The sequence below is a fragment of the Delphinapterus leucas genome, chromosome 20 (assembly GCF_059928025.1).
Source record: "Delphinapterus leucas isolate spDelLeu-1000000601 "Yukka" chromosome 20, BTC_Dleu_Yukka2, whole genome shotgun sequence".
In the NCBI taxonomy this organism is placed as follows: Eukaryota; Metazoa; Chordata; class Mammalia; order Artiodactyla; family Monodontidae; genus Delphinapterus; species Delphinapterus leucas.
In genome coordinates this window covers 3,909,150-3,936,520 of record NC_143148.1, presented here as the reverse complement: position 1 = coordinate 3,936,520, position 27,371 = coordinate 3,909,150, and the positions used below count along the sequence as shown (strand labels likewise).

At 54.6% G+C, this 27,371-nt stretch overlaps 3 protein-coding genes across 10 annotated transcripts; all 3 read right to left on the bottom strand.

Annotated features, from left to right (window-relative positions):
* Nucleotides 1-317: 317 nt before the first annotated feature.
* TNNT1 (troponin T1, slow skeletal type) lies at nucleotides 318-12,980 on the bottom strand. Of its 4 annotated transcripts, XM_089902114.1 has the most exons (12): nucleotides 12,939-12,980; nucleotides 12,625-12,654; nucleotides 12,355-12,411; nucleotides 11,514-11,535; nucleotides 9,125-9,188; nucleotides 8,329-8,445; nucleotides 8,038-8,115; nucleotides 5,682-5,795; nucleotides 4,680-4,789; nucleotides 2,727-2,817; nucleotides 2,557-2,597; nucleotides 318-1,697 (listed from the first exon to the last, which is right to left on the bottom strand). In XM_089902114.1, the coding sequence occupies exons 6-12, from the start codon at nucleotides 8,425-8,427 to the stop codon at nucleotides 1,652-1,654; spliced, it is 579 nt and encodes a 192-aa protein (XP_089758240.1). In that variant the 5' UTR covers nucleotides 8,428-8,445; nucleotides 9,125-9,188; nucleotides 11,514-11,535; nucleotides 12,355-12,411; nucleotides 12,625-12,654; nucleotides 12,939-12,980; the 3' UTR covers nucleotides 318-1,651. The 4 variants fall into 4 exon arrangements, with proteins under 4 accessions (XP_089758240.1, XP_089758241.1, XP_022441722.3 ...); XM_089902115.1 differs by lacking the exon at nucleotides 12,355-12,411 and having other exon boundaries at nucleotides 12,939-12,962; XM_022586014.3 differs by lacking the exons at nucleotides 12,625-12,654; nucleotides 12,939-12,980 and having other exon boundaries at nucleotides 12,355-12,586.
* Nucleotides 12,981-14,914: 1,934 nt separating this feature from the next.
* Nucleotides 14,915-19,448, bottom strand: TNNI3 (troponin I3, cardiac type). Of its 5 annotated transcripts, XM_022586050.3 has the most exons (8): nucleotides 19,382-19,448; nucleotides 19,063-19,075; nucleotides 18,825-18,911; nucleotides 18,332-18,373; nucleotides 17,943-18,074; nucleotides 17,454-17,543; nucleotides 16,746-16,922; nucleotides 14,915-16,242 (listed from the first exon to the last, which is right to left on the bottom strand). In XM_022586050.3, exons 1-8 carry the CDS (start codon nucleotides 19,390-19,392, stop codon nucleotides 16,159-16,161), a joined length of 636 nt encoding a protein of 211 aa, XP_022441758.1. In that variant the 5' UTR covers nucleotides 19,393-19,448; the 3' UTR covers nucleotides 14,915-16,158. The 5 variants fall into 5 exon arrangements, with proteins under 5 accessions (XP_022441758.1, XP_089758226.1, XP_022441756.1 ...); XM_089902100.1 differs by having other exon boundaries at nucleotides 17,454-18,074; XM_022586048.3 differs by lacking the exons at nucleotides 18,825-18,911; nucleotides 19,063-19,075; nucleotides 19,382-19,448 and having other exon boundaries at nucleotides 18,332-18,787.
* Nucleotides 19,449-20,465: 1,017 nt separating this feature from the next.
* DNAAF3 (dynein axonemal assembly factor 3) lies at nucleotides 20,466-25,899 on the bottom strand. The gene is given in 13 exon segments (XM_089902126.1): nucleotides 20,466-20,528; nucleotides 20,531-20,592; nucleotides 20,594-20,887; nucleotides 20,972-21,046; nucleotides 21,216-21,330; nucleotides 21,964-22,093; nucleotides 22,322-22,444; nucleotides 22,549-22,674; nucleotides 22,886-23,068; nucleotides 23,365-23,522; nucleotides 24,572-24,665; nucleotides 25,022-25,164; nucleotides 25,678-25,899. Coding segments are annotated over 13 exon segments (1,692 nt in total). The 5' UTR covers nucleotides 25,823-25,899; the 3' UTR covers nucleotides 20,466-20,484.
* Nucleotides 25,900-27,371: the final 1,472 nt, after the last annotated feature.

Below are 27,371 nucleotides of genomic sequence, written 5' to 3'. Positions count from 1 at the left end.
GGGCTCTACATCCTCGCAAGCCATGCTGGGATTTGTAGTCAAGGGCGAGGAGATCGAACAGATGTGGAGGGTGAATTGCCTCATACATAGCACCATAAAGCATGAAATAATCCTTATGTTAAGCACTCTGCGCTTAAATCCTCATTGGGAAAGAGGCAGGCACTTTTAGACCGGAACAAAGACCCATAAAAAGCGCAAACGTTTCAGCATAACGGCGCTGAAATCCAAACAGAAGTAAGATTCTTTTTTCCCAAGGGATGTCAGAGCAGCCCTGCCCACTCTGAAGTCCCTGGGCTTGTGCAAAAAATAATAATAATAATAATAATAATAAACTACAAATCCCGTGAGGCCTGGAGACCGTCGGGATGGACACAAAGGGGATAGCAGTCCCGGAGCCAGAAATCATATTGCGACCCATTTGTGACCTCACAGACGACGCAGAACAGAAAGGCGGGTGGCATCTCGGTTCCCGATGGCAGGTTTTTTTTGTTTGTTTGTTTGTTTTGTTTTTTCCGATGGCGGTTTTTCTTTTTTTTTTTTTTTTTAAGGTTTATCCACTTTTGGCTTTCTGTTTTTGTTTTGCTTTGTTTTCAAGAGCCACAGTGCCTTTATTTAAGGATTTTTAAAAATTGAAGTACAGTTAATTTACAGTGTTGTGTTAGTTTCAGGTGTACAGCAAAGTGACTCAGTTATTATATATATATATTTATTTATTATTATTAAGATTCTTTTCTCCTATAGGTTATTACAAATTTTTTTTAGGCTACGCCCTGCAGCTTGTGGGATCTTAGTTCCCCAACCAGGGATCGAACCCAGGCCCTCGGCAGTGAAATCCTAACCACTGAACCACCCTATTACAAAATATTGAGTATAGTTCTCTGTGCTCTACAGTACGTCCTTGTTGGTTATCTATCTTATATATAGCAGTGTGATCAGTGGGTTTGTTTGTTTTTTTAGTCTATTCACAAGGTTGTGTAACCATCACTACTGTCTAATTCCAGAACACTCCCATCACCCCCAAAAAGAAACACCATTCCTTTTAGCCATAACCCCTCATTCCTTCCTTCCCCTGAGGCCCTGGAGACCACGACTCTACTCCCTGCCTCTATGGATTTGCCTTCTAGAAATTTCCTATCAGTGGCATCACACAATGCGTGGCCTTTTGTGTCTGGCTTCTTTCGTTATGATTTGAAGACTCATCTACATTGTAGCCTGTGTCAGAGCCTCATTCGTTTTTATGGCTGAAGGATATTCCCTTGTATCCATTCACCAGTGGACGGACGTTTGGGTTCTTTCCACCTCTTGGCTATCGTGAGTAATGCTGCCAGGATTCCTGTACAAGTTTTTGTGAGGACAGAGATTTTCAGTTCTATTGGGGCAGAATTGCTGGGTCCTATGGTAACTCTACGTTTAACTTTTTGAGGGACTGCTGGAATGTTTTCCAAAGCGGCAGCCCCATTTTACATTCCTGCCGGCTGTGTGTGAGGGTTCAACCTTACACATCACCGTCATGATTGTTGAAGATTCTAATAATAACAATCAAAGAACAGCAGGTGCTGCAGGGGGAGCATTTATTTCAAGCCACAGATGGGACACACACTCCAAGGGCTCCCGGGTGCCTGGAGGGGGTGGGGGGGCAGTGCCCAGATCCTCACTTCCAGCGGCCTCCAACGCGGCCCTTCCCGGCCCCCTTCCGGCTGTAGGAAAGGAGGGGTGTCAGAAAGGAAGGCCTCCCTGACCCACCTCTGAGATGGGTCCCTGTCCTCAATTCAGAGAGTCCATCCCCCCAAATCCCCGCCCTCCCCGCCAGAGGAAGAGGCCGGCAAGTGCCTTCTCATTGGGTTCACTGCCTGGAGTGGCGTGATTAGTGGTCACAGGCCCACAGGCGGGCAGGAGTTGATGTCAGTGGGTGAGCTCAGGATGTTCATATGGGCACTGATAAATATTTATGGGTACAGGGATGGGGGAAGGAAAGGGTGAGTGACTGAGAGAGGGTCGGGGAGGCTGGGGTGAAAGAGACAGAAAGATGGAAAATGAGATGGAGAGAGAAGATGAACAGAAGGCAGAGGGGAGGGAGGGAGGGAAGGAGACACAGGGGAGACAGAACAAGAAACAGAGGAAAAGCCGGGCTTCTCAACCTCAGCACCAGCAACATTCGGGGGCCGGATCATTCTGTGGTGAGGGCTGTCCTGTGCGTTGTAGGACGTGGAACAGCAGCCCTGGGCTCCACCCACCAGGTGCCAGTAGCATCCCCCTCCCCAAACAGGTTCGAAACATCCCCCAATATCCCCGGGGTCGGGGGCAAGGTCACCCCCGCCCTGAGAAACAGTGATTTAGAGGGACCTAGAAACAGGGATTGAGACCCCAGAAGAGAGCTGGAGGGTGGAGAGGAAAGGACACATTTTGAGACCGTCCCAGAGAAAGAGGGATAAAGACAGAGCCCCCAAGAAGGGGTGGAGAACTGAAACTCAGAGTAAGGGACAGCCAGAGGAAAGGAAAGAGAGGTCCCAAGAGTCAGATGGAGGGTGTGGGGCTCAGGGCCGGGTTCACACTTACAACTTCTGGGCGTGGCTGATGCGATTGTACAGAACATTGATCTGCAGAGACAGGGGGGAGATTCTGGCACAGCCGAAGGGACAGGCTGCTCACCCCCTACCCAGCCCCAGCCCAGCCCCCCACCCAGCCATCCCCAGCCCAGCCTGGCCTCCAGCAGAGATGGGTCTCACCTCATATTTCTGCTGCTTCAGCTTCTCCATCAGGTCAAACTTCTCGGACTCCAACTGGTGGATCCAGTCCGACAGTTCCTGGGCCTTCTCCCTGGCAGGGCAGAAGGGCTATCATGGAAGGGAGCCAGGCCAGGCCATGAGCCCAAAGAGGTTGAGGGAATTGTTCAAAGCCACACAGCGAGTCTCTGAGTTCGACATTATTGGTGCCATTTTGTTAATATTTGAGGCCACGATATTCAAAGTGAATTGCAGCAAGGGGTTTTAAAATCTCTGCCCACTTCTCCATATCCAAAACAGAGAGCTCATGTTTCTCTAAGGGAGAATGAGCATGGTTAAGGGCCTAGGCCCTGGAGTCAGAAAGCCTTGGTTCAAATACCAGCTATGGACTACCGATTTCTTCTATGTGAGAAAACAAACCTCTATATTTTAGGCTGCTATAGTCAGATCTCAGTTATTAGAGGCCAGACTTATTCCGAACTGTTAAAAACCTACTGCCTTGAACTGTTATAGAATGAGAGAATAGGTATAAAGTACCTGGCACGTGCTAAACACTCGACAAAGCTAGTTGTTATCATTCTTTTTATTCTTACTAGCAGTCTTTGTTGTCTTTTGCCAGCTAATGGTCTTCAAAGGCTGTCTCTTCCATGGTGTGTTTTACTTTAAAATTTTAGAGACCATCATATGACCTCTATCTAATAAATAAAACTGAAATAACTTGAGATCCTCAAAAAATATTAGTAGATCCACATTATGAGTGGATGTGTGGTGAGGGAAGGAAAGAGGAGGAAGAAGGAACTTTCACAACATGTTATTTAGTGCTAGGCCCTGTGATAATGTGACTGGGGAAGGACGGCACATCGCCAGTGCTGGGCTGGAGCCAAATCCGCGCATCCTTTCCCGACTCCGACTCCGAGTGCACAGTTCTCACGCTGGTAGTTTGACATCAGCATGGTGGGAGTATTTACACCGTGGAAATGAACAAATGCTAAGATGTGGACTTTTAGGCCCTGGAGATCCACTTGTTAAACACTTACCATCACACCACTTTGTAAAAGAGTGATGAAGAGCACAGACTACCGCACCAGACTGCCTGGGTTCAAATCCCCACTCTCCCACTTGCAAGGTGTGCAACCCTGGAAAGCTTACTTAACCTCTCTGTGCCTAGGGTTGCTCTTTCTTTTTTTGTTTTTTAATGTTCCAGTTGCTTGAGGGTGTCTACCTCATGGGGTTGTAAGCCCTCCACAGGGGGCTGCTGCTGCCATACTGACCTGATGTAGATTTTGTCATCATCGCCTCATTTTACCAGTGAGGTAGGCAAGGCTCACAGAAGGTAAACCACATGCCTCAGATCACCCAGCTGTAAGTGGTGAAGCCGGCACTGAGCCCCTGGCAAGTGGTTTCAGATGTTGAGCTCCAAACCCCATCACTGTGCTGCCTATGAGGTGGTGGATGTTTCTGACTTTAAACTCTGTGCCTGGGCCAGATAATGTCAAGACGCAGGCGAGGGCCCTGAAGGGAAGACCCTCCCCGGCCTCCCCTCAGGTGGCTTTACCACGGGATGCAGGCTGTGCAGACAGTGAGCTGTGAAGGGCAAGATAGAGCCCCACCCAGAAGAGATGTGGCTGTAAAACTGTTGCCAGTGCATCTGGCTTTAATTCACGTAAAAGATGGGGCCCATTCGGAGTTCCCAGGGGCCATCAAAACACCATCATCTCCTAAATTTTGGTCAGATCTGTTGTCTGGCTTCCGTATTATCACCCAGACTCTACAGGTCTCGGCACCCACAAAACGTGGGGCCTATATCGGTGAAACATTCCACAGGGGAGTCTACAGGGGCGCAGAGAGGGAGAGACACTTGCCCAAAGGCACACAGCACCAGGGCTTCCGCCCACTCGGATCTGGGTCAGGCGTCCCCTTATCTGCCTGTCTCATACCCAGGCCCCTCCCACCTACCGGAGCTGTTCTTCTCCCATGTGGTCGATGTTCAGAGGCTTTTTACGCTCCGACAAGATGCGCAGTTTCATCTCACGCCCTGTCTGGCGCTTACCCCGCTTCTGTTCTGCCTGACGGTTGAAAAGGACATCGTGAACTAGGGGATGGGTCCACCGGATGGCTCCGCACATCAGGACCCAGGGGTCCAGGCCCCAAGCCCTCCTCGCTCAGACCCAGGGGTCCGGGCCCCCAGTCCCTCCTCGCTCAGACCCAGGGATCCAGGCCCCCAGCCCCTCCTCCCTCAGACCCAGGAGTCCAGCCCCCAGCCCCTCCTCCCTCAGACCCAGGGGTCCGGGCCTCCAACGCCTCCCCGCTCAGACCCAGGGGTCCGGCCCACCAGCCCCTCCTCCCTCAGACCCAGGGGTCCGGGTTCCCAGCCCATCCTCCCTCAGCCCAGAACCCCCAGACCCACCTCCCTCAGAACCAGGGGTCCGGGCCCCCAACCCCTCCCCGTCACACTCAGGGGTCGGGGCCCACATCCCCACCTCCCTTTGCCCACACTCCCAGCCCCTCCCCCCTCACACCCCGGGGTCCCGGCCCCAGCCCCACCCCCCTCAGAGCCAAGGATCCAGGCCCCCAGCACCTCAGCCCAGACCGCCCAGACCATCCCCCCTCAGACCCACGGGTCCAGGCCCCCAACCCCCTCCTCCCTCAGCCCAGACACCCAGCCCCTCCCCATTCAGACCCAGGGGTCCGGGCCCCCAGCCCCTCCCCCCGCAGACCCAGGAGTCCTGCCCCTATTTCCTCCCACTTCAGACTCAGGGGTCCGGGCCCCAGCCCCCTCCTCCCTCAGCCCAGAACCCCAGCCCCTCTCCCCAGAGACCCAGGGGTCCAGGCCTCAGTGCTTCCCCCGTCCGACCCAAGGGTCCGGGCCCCAGCCCCTCCTCCCACATCTTTGGGAGACCAGTCCTTTGCGTACCACACTACCCGTTTCCTGTTCAGGCCCTAGCAGGCTGAACTCACCTTGACCAGGTAACCCCCAAAATGGGCCCCCATGTTGGACAGAACCTTCTTCTTTTTGGCGTCATCCTCAGCTCGCTTCTTGGCCTCTTCCTCTTCCTTCCGCATCTTCTCCTCCTGTGGGAAGAAAGGGGTTAATTCCTGGGCCTCCCTCCAGCACCCTGGACTGAGAGGGGAGGGGGTCTGAGATGGGCACGTGGGAGGGGGCCCTCTTCTGCACTGAGTGAAGAAGGGATCAATCAGACCCAAGCATAAAACAAGGTCAATATCAGAACAGGCAAGGATGCTGACGGTCCCTTCCTCACCTTTCCAGGCCCGGCTGTGTGACCACCTGCAAGTCCTTCCTCCTCTTTGAGACTTTATATACCACCCCCAAGGAAAATATTAAACTAGTGGAGGGACGTGCTTGCTTTTTTCTGCATGCTCCAGCCTGAAATGGCCAATGGTGATCTTTGCTGTGTGACCTCAGTGCAGGCACGTACCCTCTCTGGGACTTACTCTTCCTTAGTCTCATGAGAGGAGAATGACTGTCCTCAGAGGGTCATGGAAGGTAACCTGTGATGGGAGTCGGGGGGCTTGGGGCAGTAAAGAGGCTCTTGGCCTTGAGCCTGAGGAAGAGGTTCTAGAATGCCTTCACTAAGGCATTACCACATCCAGAAAGTCTGCACTGCATGTTCCAGAATTAGTGGCTTGTCCAGACCAAAGCCCCATCCCCACTGGAGAGGCAGGTGAGATGGGCATGATGGTATTTCACTTGCCCAGGATTCCCCACCTGAATTAATTTCCTCTCGCTGCTGTAATTTGCAAACAGAGTGGCTTAAAACAATGAAAGTTTATCAGCTTATAGTTCTGCAGGTCAAAAGTCTGAATTGGGTCTCATGAGCTAAGTCAAGGTATGGACAGGGTTGGGTCCTTCTGGAGGCATTAGGGGAGATTCACTCCCTTTGCTCTTCCGGCTTCTAGGGGCCGCCTGCATCCCTTGGCTCAGGGCCACTTCCCCCATCTTCAAAGGTCCTCCCTTGTTTACGGACCCTTGTGATAACACTGGGCTCACCCAGGAAATCCAGGAGAACCTCCTGATCTCAAGATCTTTAACTTAACCATACCTACAAAGTCCCTTTTGCCAGGCAGGTTCCCATATTCATAGTCTCTGGGAACTAGGATGTGGACATCTTTGGGAGACCAGTCCTTTGCGTACCACACCACCCATTTCCTGTTCTTTAAAAGTGGTTTCAGGGGGCTTCCCTGGTGGCACAGTGGTTAAGAATCCACCTGCCAATGCAGGGGACACGGGTTCGAGCCCTGGTCCGGGAAGATCCCACATGTCATGGAGCAACTAAGCCCGTGCACCACAACTACTGAGCCTGTGCTCTGGAGCCCGTGAGCCACACTTACTGAGCCTGCATGCCACAACTAGTGAAGCCCACATGTCTAGAGCCCATGCTCTGAAACAAGAGAAGCCACCGCAATGAGAAGCCCGCGCACCGCAACGAAGAGTAGCCCCCGCTCGCCGCAACTAGAGAAAACCGGCGCCAGCAGCAACGAAGACCCAACACGGCCAAAAATAAATAAATAAATAGATAGATAGATAAATAAATAAAGTGGTTTGAGGGACTTTGCTGTTGGTCCAGTGGTTAAGACTCTGTGAGGGGGCATGGGTTCGATCCCTGGTAGGGGAACTAAGATCCCACGTGTCGCGCAGCGTGGCAAAACAAAAACAAAAACAAAAAAAAGTGGTTTGAGTGAGCCACTCCTGATGCCAAATCAGGTCATGTTTTCAAGGGTTAAACCAATGGGAGCATTCTAGCCACTCTCTCCCAACTAGCCAGTGATTCACTCCAAGGTGGACAGGTGAACAATTTGAAAACATCCCAGGATTTGTGCAGGAGACAGAGAAAAGAGGAGTTTAAGCCAGAGCTGCTGGTGGCCGTTTGCCACCCCTGCCTGGGAACCATCTGGTTTGCCTGGGACTGATGGGATGCAGGATTTTCAGGGCTCAGACCAGGAAAGTACCAGGCAAACCAGGATGAGTTGCTCACCCTCCTGGACACACTGTCCACAGAAATATTGGCCAAGATGGGAAGATAAAAGCTGGGTCTTTGTGATATTATTTGAGTCCCTTGATCCAGCCATGCCTGAAGCAAGCCATGCCCTAGACCTTTTAGTTATATGAGCCAATAAAGTTCTCTTTCTGCTAAGTTCAGTTTGGGTTGGAGTTTCTGTCCCTTCCAACAGAAAGACCCTTGAATAATACAGCATGAGGACTTTTATGGGATCACAGAGAATGTCATGAGTGGAAAATTGCAGTGTCCAGCTGAGAAAGTAACATTTGGGCTCTGGGAGGAGGGGAAACACCCACCACCAGCTTAGCCTGACGCTCACGCTCCTTCTCGGTTCTGAAGCGCTGTTGCTCAGCTCTCTCCGCCCGGCGCCGCTCCTGGGGGAGAGAGAAGGATGAGGGGGTGCAGGGACCACCACGCACCCCCTTTATCACTTCCCAGGGTAGGTCAAGAGTGGTGATGGGCACCAACTTGGGTACTTTCCCAAAAGTTTCAGCCTTGGGTCTGTAGTGGACGGGAACGTATCTCCCAAGGCCCAAAGGATGGAAGGAGGGAGAAGAATTTGGGGAACCCCACCTCCCTTGACTCACAATACGCTCTTTTAGCGCCACGAGCTCCTCTTCCTCTTTCTTCCGCTGTTCAAAATGCACGTCAATGAGCGTCTGCAGCTCCAGCAGATCTTTTTCCATGCGCTTCCGGTGGATGTCCTAGGGGACAGAGGGTGGGAGCACGGTCATTCCCCAGGTGGTGCCCCAAGAGGGTGCCAACCTCTCAGCACTTCTGAGAAGCATCAGGAGGGGGAGCCCTTTGCAGCAAGAATTGGTGCGGTTGGGCTTCCCTGGTGGCGCAATGGTTAAGAATCCATCTGCCAATGCAGGGCACACATGTTTGAGCCCTAGTCTGGGAAGATACCACATGCCACAGAGCAACTAAGCCCGTGCGCCACAACTACTGAGCCTGCACTCTGGAGCCCGCGAGCCACAACTACTGAAGCCCGTGCGCCTAGAGCCCGTGCGCCGCAACAAGAGAAGCCACCGCAATGAGAAGCCTGCGCACCGCAACGAAGAGTAGCCCCCGCTCGCTCTGCAACGAGAGAAAGCCCGCGGGGAGCAACGGAGACCCAACGCAGGCAAAAATAAATTAAAAAAAAAAAAGAATTGGTGGGGTTGACAGCTGGGACAGACGTCTGCCATGCACTGTGTTTCCAGCAGATGGCAGCAAAGCATCGTATTCTGACACTAAACTAAGGGGCTGCCAAGACACAATTCCAAAAGAAGCGGGTAGGAAACAAACAAACAAAAAACAGTGGCTAGGGAGGGGCACCTCTTCCTAATTTGCACCCTATAGGCTAGCAGCTCCTCCTGGGATGAGATGTCTGTTACTTACATCGAAGTCCACACGTTCCCCCTCTGGGATCTTTGGGGGGATCAGCGGAGGTACCACGGGCCGGCTGAGTGGACAGAAGAGAAGAAACACTGAGTAGTCTGACCTCCCTGCTGAATGTAAAATATTTTACTAATAACGTTTTATATGGATTCATGTTGAAATTCTGAGATTTTGGCTATAACGGGTTGAGTAAAATACGCTATTGGGATTGATTTGACCTGTTTGGGTTTACTTCTTAAAAGGCTGCTAGTAAAAAAAAAAATTGTTTCTTAAGTTATTACATATGTGGCTTGCATTGTATTTGTATTGGGTGGTGCTGCTTTGGGGGACTGCCCTGGGCACTCCCACTTCTTGGAATTTTCTCTTCCTTTGGTTTCTTTCTTTCTTTCTTACTTTCTTTTTTAAGCTGGAGAATTTATTTTTATTCTTGCAGTTTTATACTAGGAAGTCAACATTTTTTAATAATTCATTGTTCACAATTGATTTATAAGAAACTTTAATCCTTAAATTGTACATCAGTATCCTATGACTCCAAATCTTATTTATCACTCTCCCTCCAGTCTGAAGAAAATGATCATGTCATTTATTAACTTCCACAGACAGCACAGTCCCACTGACATAACATTCGGTTTGAAGTCCTACACTCATATGAAAATTAAGAAGAGCCAGTATCAAACTGGCCTGAAACCTGATTGTGTTCCTGGCTCAAGATACCTGTAGTAAATTTATAAGTCCACACTAAGACGCAAAAATAAACTAGGGTGTGTATATCGTATAAAAAACTTTTCACAGTAGAGTAAAAATAACATTAAAGTGTTACAGAATTTCAATCATATTACAGTGTTTTAATCAATTAGCTTTCAAATTGCCTGATTAATTGAATTAAATGCAAATAACTTTGTATGGGATTTTTTTTTATGTTTGCCCAGCATTTCAAAATGGTTATGGAATATAACTTTTAAAATGTCAAAATACGCTCTACATATTGCACTTTTCTGCTAGGCTGGGCTAGTATCCTCCATGGCAAGATACCAAAACTATTGAATAAAATACACTTTAAAATCAATAGCTATTTTATTAATTTCCTTGAAATTATCATCATCGTTACCAAAACCTTTCAGGATTTTGTAAGATTTGATTTCTTAAATACAGCTTTAAAGTTTAACTTAAGGAATGAAAAAATCCCTCATATATTTGACTCTTTATTTCCTTTTTTGGTCACTCAATGATCAAAGAGAATTTTAAACAAATTATGCTTCATCTTTCCTGGCTTAATAAAAAGCAACAATTTCTATTAACCAAATTAAGAGAGCTTTGCCCTTTGATTCATTCGTGGGACACTCTTGTGATTAATGTCATTCACTCCTGTGACTTCGATTATCATCAATTACCGAGGATTCACCAACTCTGTCTCCAGCCCAGACTCTCTCCCAAACCCCAGACTCCAGTAAACAGATGCTTCCTGAACATTTCCTGCCTTTGCACACACCCTGCCCCAACTGAGCTCATCAACCTGTGGGTCTCTCAGTCTGTGGCCCCTTTCTACCCTATGCCCTCTGCTCCAGCTTAGGCCTTTTCCCCTTGAAAACTCACCACATCCTACAGTTCCCTGGCCATGTCATGTGCCTTTGTGCCCCCTTGCCTCTGTTTGCTCTGCCCTACAATGCCCTTCCCCTGATATACTCCACCCCTGAGACCTTCCCTCCTCCAACAAGCTTTCCCTGACGCTGAAGCACACCTGTGCTTTCATGTGCCCCTGTGCTCTCAGCCAGATCTGATCCTTGGCCCCCTCTGCTCAGAACCTTTCCATGGCTCCCCGGTGTCCCAGAGAATTTCTGCATCTCATGCTCGATTGCTGCCTCCTTGCATCTCCAAGCTTTGTCCCCAGTGTCACACCCTCCAGGGTGAGCTCTCACAGTCTTCCCTGGTCTGCCTAGTTTGGATCTTTCTCATCAGAATGACCTGTGTCTGCAACTGTTCCCTGAAACACTGGCCAAGATCCAGCTACTGGACCTTGCACACACCACTCCGCTTCGTCATCTACAATCTCCCTTCTACTTCCTTCAGCTAGCAAACTCTTCCGCCCTCAGGACTCAGCATCACCTCCCCTGGGAAGCCTTCCTTGATATCCTAGGGCACAGATAGGGCCCTCTTCTGCACTACCATTGCTGTATCTGGGTCTGTTACACCAACAGGACAGCAAGAGTCTGACTCTTGCCAAACACAGTGGGAAGTTCACCAGAAATGTTTGTGGAAAGGAGGAGTCACTGTCCTTTTCTATGTTTCCATTTCCCCACTCCCCTTCTCTGCCTTTCTTGCAGCCTATCTCTGGAGGTGGGTGATATATTTAAGAGGACATGATTGGGAGCCCCACCCCCCAGGATCTCACCTTGGTTTGGGGCGCTCCTCTTCTGGTGGAGGGATACAAAAAGATAATTAGCAAGAGTTCGTGGGGTGGGCATGACACATCCAAAGGAGGGACCTGCCTCCAAGCCGTGGTCCCCACAAGCCCAGTTCCCTTCTCCTGCAGCTCTGGGGGAAGGGTATGGGGGGGGAAGAGGATAAGGGAAATCGGGGTGGCCATAAAGGAGGGAGAGGGTCACATGCATCAGATATACATTCAGAACTGGTGTGGGGATCCCCCTCCCATTTCTCTGGGAACCCAGGTGTCCAAACCGCCAGACCATAAGGAGAAAAAACAAACAAACCCTCAGACCCTCGTTCTACATACCCAGAGCTCCTGCCCTCCATCAAGATCTAGCAGTGCAGGGAGGCCCCAAGCCCCCTCTTCACTCGGTGACCCGGGAGTTGTGTCCCCAGCCACCTCCCCCTTGGGGACAGAGGAATACAGACTCCCACTGCTAGTCCCTTCTACAACCCACGCCCCAACCTTTGAATGTATATGAAGGAGACAAGTAACAGACAGGCGAAGATGAGGGAGGAGGGGTGCCTCTCCGCAAACATCCAACCCTTCTATAAGTATTCCTCCAGACTGGGGAAGAAGGCTTGGGTGTTGGTCCCTTTAAGAAGGAAGGGAACGGGTTAAAGCCATTGCGAGGCTGTTTCCCTTCTTGGCCACTGGAGAGCGCGAGAGCTCTCCGGGGCTTAAAGGACCGGGCCTGGGACGGGTTACGGGGACGGGTTACGGGAGCGGGGAGGGAGTCATCTTGGAGGTCAGGGCCCTGAGGACCCCCGAAATCGGCCTCAGGAAGCGAAGCAGCCGCGGTTACCTCGCTCAGCCAACGGCTCCGGCTCCTCGGGGGCTGGGGAGGGGGCGGGAGGAGAAGCTAGGATTTGGGGAGCCGGGGGAGGGGAGCAGCCATGCCCGGATGCGGGAAGGGGAGAGAAGGGAGAGAGGGGAGAGGCTGTTAAAGGAGCTGAGGCCGAGACCATCGAGATCCCCGCCCCCGCCCAGCCTGCACCCCGTGGACTAGCGTCCCCACCGCACCAGCCCCCCGGTGCCGCGTCCAGCTCCAGACCTGCGGAGTCCAGGGCCTCACCTTCCTCCTCCTCCTCAGCAGCCTCCTCTTCTGGAAGGGGTGGGGGAGACAAGAGGAGGCGTGAAGAGCCCGGGGGGGGGGACGGCAGAGGCTTCAGATGGGGGGAAGAGTGCGTGAGTGCGCAGAGACCCGCGTTCAGGTTCGAGTCTCATCTAGACGGGGGGACCCCTCTGGGCCTCAGCTGCAAGTGGGCCCACTGAGCTTTACCACGGGCTGTGCGGACCAGGAGGGTGGGCGTAGGGCAGGGTGGGCTAAGATGCGCCAAGGTGTCCCCACGTCCCCTCCCCCCCAAGGCCATCCCACTCTCCACTCACCTTCAGGCTGCTCCCTGAGGACCCGGGAGGGAAGGAAAGAGGGAGGGGAGAGTTAGGCGCCTTGGAGGTGGGAGGTGTCTCCACCGCTCCAGGGCCCCAGCCCGCCTGCCAGCATCACTCACTCCTCATATTCCTGCTCTTCGGCGTCCGACATCCTGGTGTCCTGCTGCGACCTATGAAAAGCAGAGAACAGGCGGAGTGGGGTGGGGTCCAGAGGAGGAGGGGCTGGGGGCCTGGATCCTGGGTCTGAGGGAGGAGGGGCTGGGGGCCTGGATCCTGGGTCTGAGGGAGGAGGGGCCGGGGGCCGGGACCCCTGGGTCCCAGGGAGGAGGGGCTGGGGGCCTGGATCCTGGGTCTGAGGGAGGAGGGGCTGGGGGCCTGGATCCTGGGTCTGAGGGAGGAGGGGCGGGGCGTCTGGACCCCTGGGTCTGAGGGAGGAGGGGCCGGGGGCCTGGAGTCCTGGGTCTGAGGGTGGAGGGGCCGGGGGCCTGGAGTCCTGGGTCTGAGGGAGGAGGGGCTGGAGGTCTGGATCCTGGGTCTGAGGGAGGAGGGGCGGGGCGTCTGGAGTCCTGGGTCTGAGGGAGGAGGGGCCGGGGGCCTGGAGTCCTGGGTCTGAGGGAGAGGAGGGGCTGGGGGCCTGGATCCTGGGCCTGAGGGAGGAGGGGCTGGGGGCCTGGACCCCTGGGTCTGAGGGGGGAGGGGCTGGGGGTCTGGACCCCTGGGTCTGAGGGAGGAGAGGCTGGGGACCTCCAACTCCTAAAGACTCCTAAACCGAGGGTGAAGACAGCGCATTGGGAGATACGGTCCGGGCAGAGCCCCAAGGCTGCAGCCCCCGCCCCCTGACCACAGCTGTCCCCTTTTGTCTTATGACAAGTCCGTAGGAACCTGATCTGAGTAGGCATTAGGAGGAGGTATTTGGGAAGGGACAGTGGTCCGAAGACAATAGCTGCCCCACCCCCAGGGTCTATTTTGGGGGGATGTCGTAGAGGGTGACACCGAGGACATCTCTTGAGAAGTATTCGTGGAGGGGGGGTTCTAGGAGAATTAATCATACCCGCTGCCCTCTCCCACCCCAGGTCCCCTCCCCTTTGGCTGGTTATCTGCCCACCTGTCGCCTCCTTTCACCTTCACCCACTGCCATGGAGGAGACAGGACACATAAGAGCAGCTTCTGTCCCCAGACCTCATCCTGACCCCTAAATACTAACACTCCCCAATCTCTGAGATCCCCAAGGCACCCAGGTTGAGAGACCCCAACTTATGAATTCTGAAAAACAGTAACTCCTCATATCTCCAGATTCTGAGACTCCAACTGTCGAGACTCCCGATTATGCGTGCCCTAAAATCTTGACCCCCTAGGTCTTGACATTCCCTAAATTCTGAAACCTCAGGACTGTGAGACCCCAAAATCTGGATGCATAAACTCAGGGGACTGATTCATGAAACCCCCAAATATGACATTACAAATTCTAATACCTCCCATCATGAGACATGAGATTCTGCGACCTCAATTCCTAAATCGTCAGATTCTGAGACACTGCCCCCCAGTTCTGACACCCAGACTGTCTGTCATCCAAGCCCAGGGACTCCCAGTTTCTGAGATTCCCTCAGACTCAGACCTCTGAGGTCCTAAGGTGTTATATTCTGGGACACCCAAACCCTGCACTCCCAGCTTCTGTAACCCCCAAGTCCTAATACGTTCCCTTCCATCCCCAGTTCCTCTGGGACCCTTACCTGAGGCTGCGTCTGCAGAGGTGTGAGCGGTGGGGCAGTCTTGCTGGGCAGGCTGAAGCACCCCCAGTTTATAGTGGGAGGCTCAGCCCCGCCCCAGGGGGAGAGGGAGGGGTAGAGAATTCCTTTCCTCACACTCAGAGGCTGCCCTGCCCCCACTCTGGCTCCACTTTCGGGATAGAGGCACCTCCTGGCTGTTCCAAGGCCTCTCCTCCATCCCAAAAGCATTGTCCAGGAACCCCGGGCTGGGTCAGGCCACCCTCGGGCTCCACATCTCCCAGATCACACGGCACACTATGCTCCGAAGCCCCTTGGAGGATGCTTATTGATGAAAAGGGTACAAGGGACCCCTTCTCGCTCCATGAAGGGGTCCCTTTCTCTGTGTCTCTCTGGGCCTCCACTTCCCATACCCCGTTTCCCTGTCTCTGTCTCTCCTTTGTCTCTGTGACTCTTCGTCTGTGTTTCTCTGTGTGTGTCTGTCTCAGCTTCTCTGTCTCCCCACCTCTGTCTCTGTCCATCTCTCTGTCCCCCCCTCCCCACCCCCATCCCTTTGTCTGCCACCAGGATTCCACCCTGGTGACAACAGGCGCTAAAGCGGGGAAACAGGTGTGTGAGGGGGAGGAGGAGGGGAGGGGGAGGGGGTGTGTCAGGCCCACAGGACCTCACACTCCCCACCTCCATCAGACACTGATCTTTTTTGGTAGCCCCTCCCCCTTCCCAGCCAATCCACAACCTTGAACTCTAGGGGCTTCCTCACCCCTCCGTGCCAGTGTCTGTCTCTCTCCGCATTTCTCATTCTATGCATTTCTCAGGGGTTGGCTTTGGGGCTCTCTCTGCATCTCTGTCTCTGAGTTCTTCACTCTGCCTGTCTCTGTGCCGCCAGTTTTTCTCTCTGCATTTCCGCGGGTGTCTCTGCGTATCTCCCTCTCTTGATGTCTGGCTATTGGTCTGTGTCTCCAGGTGTCCCTGTGCTTCTCTGTGACTCGGTTTCTGTGTCTTTAGCTCTGTTTTTATCTTTCTAGTTCTTGTGTGTGTGTGTGGTGTGTGGGGGGGTGTCTCTTTGTATCTGCAGTTCTCGCTCTGTGGGTCCTTATTTCTGTCTCTTCCAGGGCGAGGTCTTCTCTGTCTCTCTGTGTATATCTGTCTGTTTCCCCTTTCTGTGCACTTCTTCCCATGAATCTCCACCTGTTTTTCCTCTCCCTTTGGGTCTCTGCCTGGCTGTCTCTTCCGGGGTCGCTGACAGTCTGTCCGTGTCTCTGTGTGTCTGCCTTTGGGCCCTGGTCTCGGCACCTCTGTGCAGCTCCACGTGGAGACCCAGCTCTGCTCCTGATGTGCGCTGTGGCTTTGGGGGAGCCTGGCCCTCAGTTCTCCCGCCTCTCTCACACCTAAGCGCCCCTGGTAATAGACACACAGCCACTCCCAGCTCAGAGAGAAGCTTTATTCCTCGGGGCCATCCTCAGGGCCAGGGCCAGGGCTGTGCACAGGCCGGCTCAGCCCTCAAACTTTTTCTTGCGGCCTTCCATTCCACTGAGCGCATCGATGTTCTTGCGCCAGTCTCCTACCTCCCGGTTTTCCTGGAGGAATGGGTCAGAGGTTAGGGTGTCTTCCTGGTCTACAGGCTCTCAGATATCCTCCACTTGCCCTCCCGCCTGCTGGGCCACTCTATTCTGGATGCCCATCACACAGTCTGGTTCTGGAACACTTCTTGTCCCCTCAGAAGATCCCTTCCAATTTGCCCCACTTCCTGTCTCCCTGCTGCACTTCTTGTCTCCCTCTTGGACTTCCTGTCTCCCTCCTGCACTCCTTTTCTCTCACAAACATCCTGCAGACATCATGCACTTCCTGACTCCTTGCCATTTCCATTCTCCCTAATGCACTTCCTGTCTTCTGCTTCTACATTCTGTCTTCCTCTTGCATTTCCTGTGCCCCTCCTGTACTTCCTGTGGAAGACCCTTACCAGATACTTCTCCCCACAACTCCAACTGCCACCTGCCCTCAGGCTAGTCCCTAGAATTGCTCACACACACACACCTTCTCCCCTAAGCACCCCCTTTCCTGGACCTGTAGCCACACTCACCTTCTCCGTGTCCTCCTTCTTCACCTGCTTGAGGTGGGCCCGCAGGTCTAAGGACTCCTTAGCCCTGGTCCCCAGCAGTGCCTGCATCATGGCATCCGCAGAGATGCGCACTCTACGCAGAGTGGGCCGCTTAAACTTGCCCCGAAGGTCAAAGATCTTCTGGGTCAGATCTGCGATCTGGTAGCAGCCATAAAGAGAGGTGGAGACCCCTCCTTCCACTTCCTCCTTGCCTCACTCTTCCACCCTGCACTTCCCTCCTATCCCGATCCAGGTTCTACCTAGCTTAGTCTCCTACCACCTTCGAGACAAAATCCAAGCTCCCCACCCTGAAATTGGAACCTGATCTGCCCCAGCCTCATCTCTGAAAACTACTGACACATCCCAGTCCAGCTACATGCATCTCACAGTTCCCTGGCACACACCTGAACTCACTTACCAACACTTGAGGCTCCAGCCACACATTTTCACAAACATATTTTCCGCTTTCCCACCTCTTGGGTTTTGCATGTGCTGTTCCCTCTGCCTAGAACAGCATTCCCTGACCGTATGGTACTCATCCTTCTGCCCCCTCCCTGCCAGGCTCACAGAGTTGCCCTGGGTCTCCTGGTGTCTGCAGCCATAAGCAGCTGCCAAGGGTCCAGGCTGAGACCAGAGCCCCAGGCATCACCTCCTATCCTGAAGCGACCCAGACGGCCCAGTGTCTCCCACCTCTGTGATGTTCTTAGTGACTTTCACCTCCACGTCGTATCTCTCCTCATCCACCTTGTCCACACGGGCGTGGAGCTGTCGGCACAAGTCCTGGTGGAGGAATGCAGTGTGCGTGGTGGGGGGAAGGCTGGGGTTCTGGACTCCTGGGGTCTGAGGGAGGAGGAGCTGGGGACCTGGACATCTGGTCCTGGAGGAGTAGATTGAAGCCAGACCCTGGGGGACTGCGAACAAAGCAGAACTCCAGAGCCAGGTGTTCTGAGAATCTGGACTGGAGTGGGTTGGAGGAACCGACCTCTGGGTTTTGAGATTGTAGGCAGCTGCAGGCCACATTTCTGAACTCCTGAGGGTAAGAATTGGGAGATTGGACCCGAAGGTCCTGAGCAGAAAGGGGGCATAGTAACTGTACCCCTGAGTCCTAAGGGATGCAAGACCGGACAGTAGGAACCTCGGATGCCGGGCTAGGCAGGAGTCCCTGATTGGAGCCGGTACCTGCAGATCCGCGAAGCCCAGCCCGGCCAGCTCCAGAGGCTGGCACCGCGTGCTCAGAACGCGCCCCTTCTCTCCTCGCCGCTCCTCTGCTTCCCGCTCCAGCTCCTGTTTCGCAATCTGCAGCATCAGGGTCTGGGGAGGGCACGACGGGTATGGCAGCACAGGTATGGGGATGAGGACAGAGCGGGATAGCCACCCCCGCCGGGCCCCGCCCTCTAATCCCAGGCCTGCTTCCAGAGACCTGAACCCCCCAAGGTTGATGTCCATCATTCCAAGGCCCCGCCCCTCCCTTTCAGGGCCTCCCGCCCACCTGCTCTTCCGAAGCCCCACCCAACTTCCAAGCCCCGCCCCCTGAAGACACCTAGGCGCTCTCCCCAGGCGCATCGCACCTTCAGCTGCAGTTTTCTCGAGGCGGAGATCTTAGACTTTTTCTGCCGGGGTGAGACAGAGCAAGGAAGGATGAGCGAGGAGGATCCGAAGGAGGACGCCGGGAGGAGCTTCAGAACCCGCCCCCTCAAGCCAGGTCCAGATTTAGTCCCGCCTCCAACTCCAGCCTTCAGTCTACGGGAAGCCACGCCCCTCATTCCCATCCACCAATGTGCTGTCTCTGGCTACGCACCTCCCTCCACCATCTCTAAGCAATCTCAGTTCCCACGGGCAGCGGGACTCCGCCCATAGGCAAGCTCTCACCAAACAGAGCCCAGCCCTCTGATAAACTCCGCCCCTGAAGCGCCTCATCCGCTTGGGCTCCGCCCACGACCAAAGTCCGGTAAAGGCCCTGGCTCCGCCTCTCCTCCCCCAGCCGCGGGTAACCTAAGAATCCGAATCCAGATCCTGCGAAGTCCCGCCCGGCTCCGCCCACCGCGCTGGCCCCGCCCTCACCTTGGCGTGCGGCTCCGTGGCGTAGGCGCGGTAGTTGGCTGAGGAGCGGCGTCGTACAGGGGGTGGCGCGGGAGGCGGGTCCTCCGCCTGGGATTTGGGGAACGGAACTGAGTCATCACATGGACCCCCCTCCCCAGCCCCTCTCCATGCAGTCTTCCAGGGCTGCAGCGTCTCGCCCCAGAGCCCTCCCGGCAGCGCCCTCCCCGGCCAGGCGGGTCCAGCCCACGCCGACTCTCACCGCATCGCCGCTCCTGGAGGGAGAGAAACCAGGAAAAGGGGATCAATGGTAGGCCTGGGTCCTGTCCACGCCGTGTCCTAAGGGACCCCAGAGGCCCCTCTAACCGACGGGTCCGGCCCGCCAGCTGCCGCTTCTCGGCTCCTATGGGTCGGATTCCCAGACTCTTACCTCATTCCGATGCCCAGGAGTCCTGTCCCTACCTCCCTTCTCAGGCCTGGAGTCCAACCTCGCAGCTCTCACCCCTCACAGGAACCCGAGGGATCACCCCCCTATCCGCCACTGCCTCGGTTCTCAGGAGTCCCGGTTACCAATTACTCACCGGTCCGCCATGCTGAGTCTCAAGCCAGGGGTTGCGGAAGGCAGAGCAGGGGACAAGGGGCTCTTGGAGGGTCAGTGAGGGGGCGTCCGGAGTGACCTTGAAGGCCCCTGGGGCTTCTGTCTCGTCCGGTCTGCTCAAGCCTCACTGAGGACACTGAGATAAAGGGCGAGGACAGAGACTAAATATATTGCTGCCCCCTCCCCTCCCTGCCCAGGATTCGAGATAACGGGGCGCGTGAGGGCTGGGGCGGGCCATGCTCCAGCTGGATCACCCCTCCATCTTGGCGGCCTGGGAATCCAGACCCTCCCTCCTCCCACCTAGGAGTCCAGACCCCCAACCTCTCCATCCTCAGACCCCGATGGGTGTCCAGGCCCCCAAAACCCTCCTCCTTCTGACACAGGAGTCCAGGCCCCCAGCCCCTCTTCCCTCTGACACAAGAGTTCGGAACCCAACGTCCTCCTCCCTCAGACCCAGGAGTCTAGGCCCCGCCCCCTCACTAAATTGTAATTCTCCTTGAGGGCTAGAACTTTTTTTTACCATGTTATGGTCAGTTTCAGTGCCCCAAACCTGTTAGCCAATCCATAAATTTTGCTGATTTATTTGAGAATCCAGGTGTGGGGTGCCCAGGCTCTCAGCAGGCAGCACGGAGAAATTCACCCCTAGCCCTCTTGGGAACCCAGAAATCTGGTCTCGAGTCTCTTCTCTTGAACACTCCTGCCCCTCCCCTCTCCCAGCCCTTGGAGACAGACTGAGGGCAGGAAAGACACACGGACACACGGAGAAGAGGATCTGGCTCTCTTTACTTGGACCACCCTAGTGTTGACCAGCCTGTGAGAGGAGACACCCCCAGCCCCTAGTTAGGAATGGGATGCCTGGGGATGAGGGGACCACGCAGAGGGCCTGAGCCCCAGGGCCGGATCTCCAGGCTGGTTTTAGAGTCTTGGGAGTGGAATGTAGAACTCGAGAGAACAATCTAGAATTCTAGGAATAAAATATAGAATCCCAGGAATGGAATCTGAAATTCTAGCGACACCTCTGGCGCTGAGAATGCTGGGAGTATAATTGAGTATTCTAGAGGCGCGTTCTGATTCTAGGACCTGACTTTAGAAGTTAGGGATTGGGGAGTTGGTCTCCGGAGGTACAGACTCTCTGGTTTGGGGGTCTGACTCCCTGTGGGTGGAACCAAAGCCTCCAACAGTGAAGCCTGAGACTGAGGGCCGTTTGAGGGGTTCAGAGGGTGGGATCCCGCCTTCAAGGGGCTGGGTCAGGTCCTCGGGGGGAGGGTTGGTTGCCTCAAGGGGCGGGGCCAGGACTTCAGGGGGCGGAGTCCCAGATCCCACAGCTGGGTCCTTGTGGCTGGGAGCAGAGTCTCCGGCCTTGTAGAAGCGCGCGAAGGTCTGCGAGCGCCTGGCCCCCGGCTGTGGGGCGAATCCAGCCGCCTGTGCTAGCTCCCCGACCCGGGTGGAGAAGCCCTGCAGCTGCTCCTGCCGCAGGTCCACTAGGAACCTGGAACCAGGAAGCAGCGTGTTAGGGGACCTGGCTTTCCGCCCCCAGCCTGGAAGTTCTCCGCCCTGCTCTCCGCTGGCTCACTGGGCTAATTCTACAATGAGGCGTCCTCCGGGGGCCACGCAGGCACCGAGCTCAGGGCTGAGAAGATGGACCATCCTGCAGAGAGAAAAAGGGGAGGGCTGAGGCTCAGACTTTTAGGTCCTGAGGGAAGAGGCGGGCTGGGGACCTAGACACTGATTAAGGAGGGTCTGGAGACTTGGATTCCTGGGTCTGAGGGAGGAGGGGTTGGGGGAGGAAAATCTGGGAACCTCCCAGGCCCTCTTACCCACAAGCCACGTAGAGAAGCTGGAACCGTCCCTTGTAGCAGCTCTTGTGGTGGAGGGTCTGGGCAGAACCGAGGGACAGGAAGTGGACAGTGAAGGATTCCGGGACAGGGGCTGCTGGGGAAGGGAAGACTGGCAGGGTTAGGCAAACAGACAAAACTTGGAGATGACTCGCCTTGTCCGTCTTCAAGCCCTTTCTCATCCTTCCTCTTAGGCAGATTCCTGGAAAATTCTGGGAGGATTGGCCTGGCACACAGAGACCCATTTTACAGACCAGGCAACTGAGATTCAAGAGAAGAAAAGAGAGTGGTTGGCCCATGGCCACACAAGACATCCATTCACCCGGGAGGGCCAAGTTAGGGGATGGGTGGAAGGAGGCACGACCAGATTTGGGGGGGGAGGGCTCTCCAGCGTTAAGCTGGGACCCAGCTTAACCTTGTTAAAATGTTCTCAGCCTCTTGGACTTCTGCAGGTAGGATGAGAATTCTACTGCTGGAATTCAGAATGCTAAGGATGGTGTCAGGATTTAGCAAAGGGAGAGAAGCTCAAAAAGAAGAGAGAAAAATAGACCGGATGTCGGGAAGGGGAGGGCACTTGTCCAGGCATTAGATACCATACCAGTCCATGCTTGGACTTGAAACACCAGGAGCCTGAAGCCCGGGACGGGGGTCCGGGTCCCATTCTCTCCCAGACATGATCACCCGAGCCCCAATTCCCATCTCAAGGAAGAAGGCTGAGTCCGTCGCTTACCAGGCTCCGGGCTTCCATCCGCGTCGCCTTGCACCTGCGCGGGGTCTCCCTGGGTGGCTCTCGGGCGCCCCCAGGCGGCCATCTCTCGGAACAGCTCCGTCACGTTGCGCTGCGTGATCTCGCCCGCGGTCTTTGGGGGAGAAAGGGCGTGGCCGGATGCGGGGCTAGGACCGCGGGGCCGGAATGGCAGGGGAGAGGCTTAGAGTACGCCATCCCCACACTCCCCCACACCCAGAGCTAGCATCTGGCGGGCAAGCTTACACTTCCATACTGGCCCTAGGAAGTAGAGAGGGGGCGCATAGGGGGCGGGGCCTCGCGAACTCGCCTCCAGCCCCAGCACCTCCAGCCTGACTCAAACCTTGATAGGCTGACCGTTGCTGGTCTTCAGGAGGGTCTCGTCGTCCGCTTCGATGCCGAAGGCCACGAAGGGCCCCGTGACGATGTCCCCCCAGTACCCGCGCGCTGCTACACGCTCCCCGCGCTGGGAAATCAGGGAGAGAGGAGACGGGTGAGGTCGATGTTGGGGACTCCGACTCCTGGGCCCCCGAAAAGAAGCAGCAGCCAGGGCAGGGAGTGGACTCGCACGTGGCTCAGGAGGCGACCGGACGCCAGGGTCCGGTTGGGCACGTGATAAGCGCTGGAGTCTCTGAGTTCAAAGGCGACTCCTGTGTCCCTCCAGCGCCGGAACTCACTGGTGTGGATGACTCGGGCCTGGAGTGGGGGGATGCAAGAAAAGAGGCCTCAGTGAATCTGGTATATGGATCCCAGGATCTCCTCCCAAAGACCCAGCACTGAGGGCCTCTGGCACCCTTTTCCTTCAGACCCAGGATTCGGGGCCCCCAACCGCTGCTTCCTCAAGCCCCAGCCCCTCCTCCTACACACCCAGGACTGGAGACCCCAGGCCCCTCCTCCCAGCCCTCACCCCGCGATCGTGCAGCTTCATGTGCAGGTCCCAGTCGCTGACACCGCGCCGGGCGTCGTACCGGGAGCCCAGGTAGTGGCGCAGCCTCGAGTCCCACAGGCGGCTCATGGGGAAAGCCTCGGGCCCCTTCTCCCCTCCGGCCCAGAAACGAAACACGGCCTCCAGGGCGTCGCGCTCGCGGAACTGCACGACCAGGCCCGCGTGGAAAGAGAACGAGGGAGAGGCGGCTGCAGGGACCGCAGCTTCTCTTACCTGATCCTCCCTTCCCTCCCAGGGCGTGGGAACGATTCTCTTTTTTCTCAGATGAAGAAACTGAGGCTCCGAGAGTAAAGGCCACCCCCAGGGCCATATCCCACTGTGGGAGCCGGGGAGCCCTCAGCTCTATCCATCAACGCAAACCCTTTTGGACTGCTTATCCCCATTCTTCCCACCGCCACCCGGATCCACGCCGGTGACGGTCGCAGGCCGGGCGGCGGCACCTTGAGGGCGCCCAGGCTGAGCCAGGGCAGCTGCTCCGCCAGGCGATCGGGCTCCGGGACGAGGCGAGCCAGGCGGCCGGCCTGGGTGCGCACGAAGGCGGCCACAGAGGGGCGCAGCAGCGCGTTCCCCCACACCTCCAGGAAGGTCTCGCTCCTCTCTGCGGGGAGCGGGGCAGAGGAGTGAGCCCAGAAATGAGACCCGTGCGGATGACGCATACCCACTTTATAGTGATCTTCTTATTTCCTAGTCGTGTCATCAGCACAACGGACCCAGGCAAACTCCCTACCCACCCGAATAGCTAGAACACGAAGAATAACTTACACCCCACCTAGGTCTCCTCGCCTATTCCTTCCCACCCCCTGCAGGTAACCCCAATCCTGAATTTCATGTTTGTTTCCCTTGCCTTAAAAATGGAAACGTTTTATATAGATATAGATGGAGATGAAGATTTATGTGTGTTAAAGTGTTGAATATTTTCATTTTAGTTAAGAATCTTATAAAAGGGACTTCCCTGGTGGCGCAGTGGATAAGACTCCGGCGCTCCCAATGCAGGCGGCCCGGGTTCGATCCCTGGTCAGAGAACTAGATCCTACATGCATGCTGCAACTAAGAGTTAGCCTGCCACAACTAAGGTCACACAGCAAACAGGGTCAGAATTTGAATACAGCCTGCCTGAGTCTACACTCTGCTCTAGGCACTAAACTGAAGTTTTTGTTACTGGGAAATAATCATTTCCCACCCAAATCCTCCTTCTCCCCCTCCTCCTTATAATCTCACTTCCAAGGCCGCTTCCTCCACGCAGATTCCCTGGGGTGCACACCTCTAACTAAGGGAGACTCAGGACTCAGGCTCAGCTCTGCCAAACCCTCCCCACATCTGGGGGACTCACTACCTCTCAGGAAGCCCTTTGATCTCTTTTGGGCTTCTCCCTCGCTAAGAGGTTTTGAATGCTTACACTGTGTCATGCACAGTTCTGAGAGTTTTATGTGGCTTTTCTCCTGGAATTCCCTAAATGATCCTAGGAAGTATTATCTTTTATCCCCATTTCAAAGGTGGGAAAAGCTGAGGCTCTAAGGCTACCAAACAAGTGAGCAAGTGATGAAATAGGGAACAATGTCCAAAATGTTTAACCGCACCCTTGAAATGCCAGAATTCCTGCAGGGAGGGGGAAGGAGCTGGGGGCCAGATTGCCGGGTATTTGCTGACCTTGCAACCCCATCTTCTCAGGATCCTCCAGGGCTAGGCTGAAAATCAGCATGTGTCGGGCTACAGCTTCCATATTATTCTCCAGCACATAAAACTGGAAGGATGGACAGGGAAAAATGATTGTGAGACCTGTGTTCCTGGCCCCTAGGAGACCCTGGAGTGGGAAACCTCAGCCCCCTTCTTCCACAGGACCCAGGAGACCTGTACACCAGCCCCACTCCTTTAAACACAGGAGTGTGGGCACTCAGAACCCTCCTCCCCATCACTACTCAGGAGACTTGATCCTTAGGCTCTTCCTCTCACTTCAGCCCAGGAGTCCCCAACACCAGCCCCCTTCCCTCCTCAGGACCTAGGAGTCTGGGTCCCCAGCTCCCTCCTCCCTCAAGGACTCAGGAATCTGCGCTCTTATCTTCATCCTCCTCCTTCCAGGACCCCATAATCCCAGCTTACACGGAACCTCCTTCGAGGCCAGAGAGCCGCCCGGGTCAGGGTCCGTAGCAGGTGTCGCCCATCCACGGAGCCCAACAGCAGCACATTTAGCTCGGGGGTCCCGTGCTCTGTATCGGCCTGTGAGTCTGGGTCCACAGGAGGACCTGACAAGACGACAGCGGACTGGGGTTTGTGGCCTGGAGAACGCCCCCTGCAGCCACCCCCAGCACGATGAACTACAACTCCCAGCAGGACTTGCACCCCTGGCCTTGTTTTTCTGTTTTTTTTGCGGTACGCGGGCCTCTCACTGTTGTGGCCTCTCCCGTTGCGGAGCACAGGCTCCGGACGCGCAGGCTCAGCGGCCATGGCTCACGGGCCCAGCCGCTCCGCGGCATGTGGGATCCTCCCGGACCGGGTCACGAACCCGTGTGCCCTGAATCGGCAGGCGGACTCTCAACCACTGCGCCACGAGGAAAGCCCTGGCCTTGGTTTTAAAAGGAGCTGTGCCTCTAAGCATTCTGGGACTCGTAGTTCGCAGAGGTATCTAGGCTGTCCACTGGAGGGCGCCCCCCGCCCTTGGAGCCTCAGAGAACGTTAGCGCCAGAACGTTAGTGTCTGCCAGGCTGTGAAAGCAGCCGCTGTGTCGGATGATTTGTGGTCCTGTGTGAGCGACTCACTCTCAGCCTGCAGGTCAACCGCCGGGGACAGGCCCCACCAGGACACAGAGCCGAAGCCAGTGCCCGAGCCCGCTGGTGTGGTCATCTCCCTGCGGGACAAACAACCCGGGAATCCCCAAATATCGTGTCTGCATTGCACACCCATTCCCCTCTCACCTCCGCTGACTTCTCGCCCCTTTCACACCCCCCTCACCTTTATCCTTCTAAATAACCCGAGACGTCCCCTCCCTCCCGTCTCGGTGCGGCGCTGGGATCCGAAGGCCCCTACACAACTGCTGCCCATAGTCCCTGCCCTTTTCAATCAGTCGGCCAATAGGAGTGTGCGGGCTGGCACCACCGCCATCAACTGACCAATGAGAGCGAGGGAGACCTGCCCGTTGCAAACTTTTAGCCAATGGGAGCGCTAAGGGTTTGTGGGAGCGGTGGGCGAGAGGACGCGGTTGTCATGACGACGGCGCTGAAGTGGAAGGGGCGGGGCCGGAAGAGGCTGGGGCGGAGCTGGGGGCGATCCAAATTTCTGGAAGCTGGAGGCCTGGGCCGATTCAGATTTAGACAGAACGGAACAGAATCTTGATCAACCCAAATTAAACTGAGGTGGCTTAGACCATAAACTATAGACCTCTGTGGCCCCATTTCCCCTCACACCCTGGCTCTATCACACAGGGCTTCTCTCCAGGTGAGAAAAACACAGCGAAGTACTGAGGCCAGCTAGCACTGGCTTCGGTTGCTACATTTTCAGGAATTTTGTGACCTGGTTTTACACACAATCATTACTAAAAATTAAACTTTTTACTAAAAATTAAATTCCAATAAAATACATTAAAATAAAAGTAATCATACTCAAAACTCATCACTTCCTACTTTATTATATTTTACAATTATTGATGGTCTTAAGGTTATTTACAGCTATTGTACCTGTAAGAAGGAAATGCTATTTTCGTGCAATAGTTTAAAAAATGAAGTTGTCAAACTAGGACCATGGGCTGTCTATTCCTGTAAATAAAGTTTTATTAGAACAAGGGCCAGGATTAGGATAAGGCAGAGTGGTCCAAGTGAAGGGTCAGATCCTGTCTTTAAATTTAAAAAAAAATATTGCATTAAAATACTTTCTATCTTGATTACTGGGTGTGTTGGTTTTGGTGACTTTGTTTTGGCTTTGCCTTAAATTTTGGGACCCTTGTTCTACTCTGGGAAATACTATAGGATGGTGTGGTAGTAGGCATCTCTTCTCAACTCTATATTCAGACTTCACATTGGTGGCTTGAAATCAGCCACAGTGACAGTATTTACACCCCCTACGGAAGGGGGCAAGCTACACAACAGGGCTTCAGAGAGATGGTAACAGCATACCTCAGGAACCACACCAAGTCCTCTGTTGTCTCCAGGTCTATATGGCTTGTGTTTTTGTTTATTTATTTATTTATTTTTGTTTATTTATTTATTATTTATTTATTTACTTGGCTGAGCCAGGTCTTAGTTGTGGCACGCAGGATCGTTTGTTTTTTTTTTAGTTACAGCACATGGTATCTTTTAGTTGCGGCATGTGAGATCTAGTTCCCTGACCAGGGATCGAACCTGGGAGTGCGGAGTCTTAGCTACTGAACCACCAGGGAAGTCCCTTTATGGCTTGTGTTGCTCCTTCTAACATCCTCCCCTTCTCCCCCTGGAAAACTCCAAATCCTTCCAACCTTAGC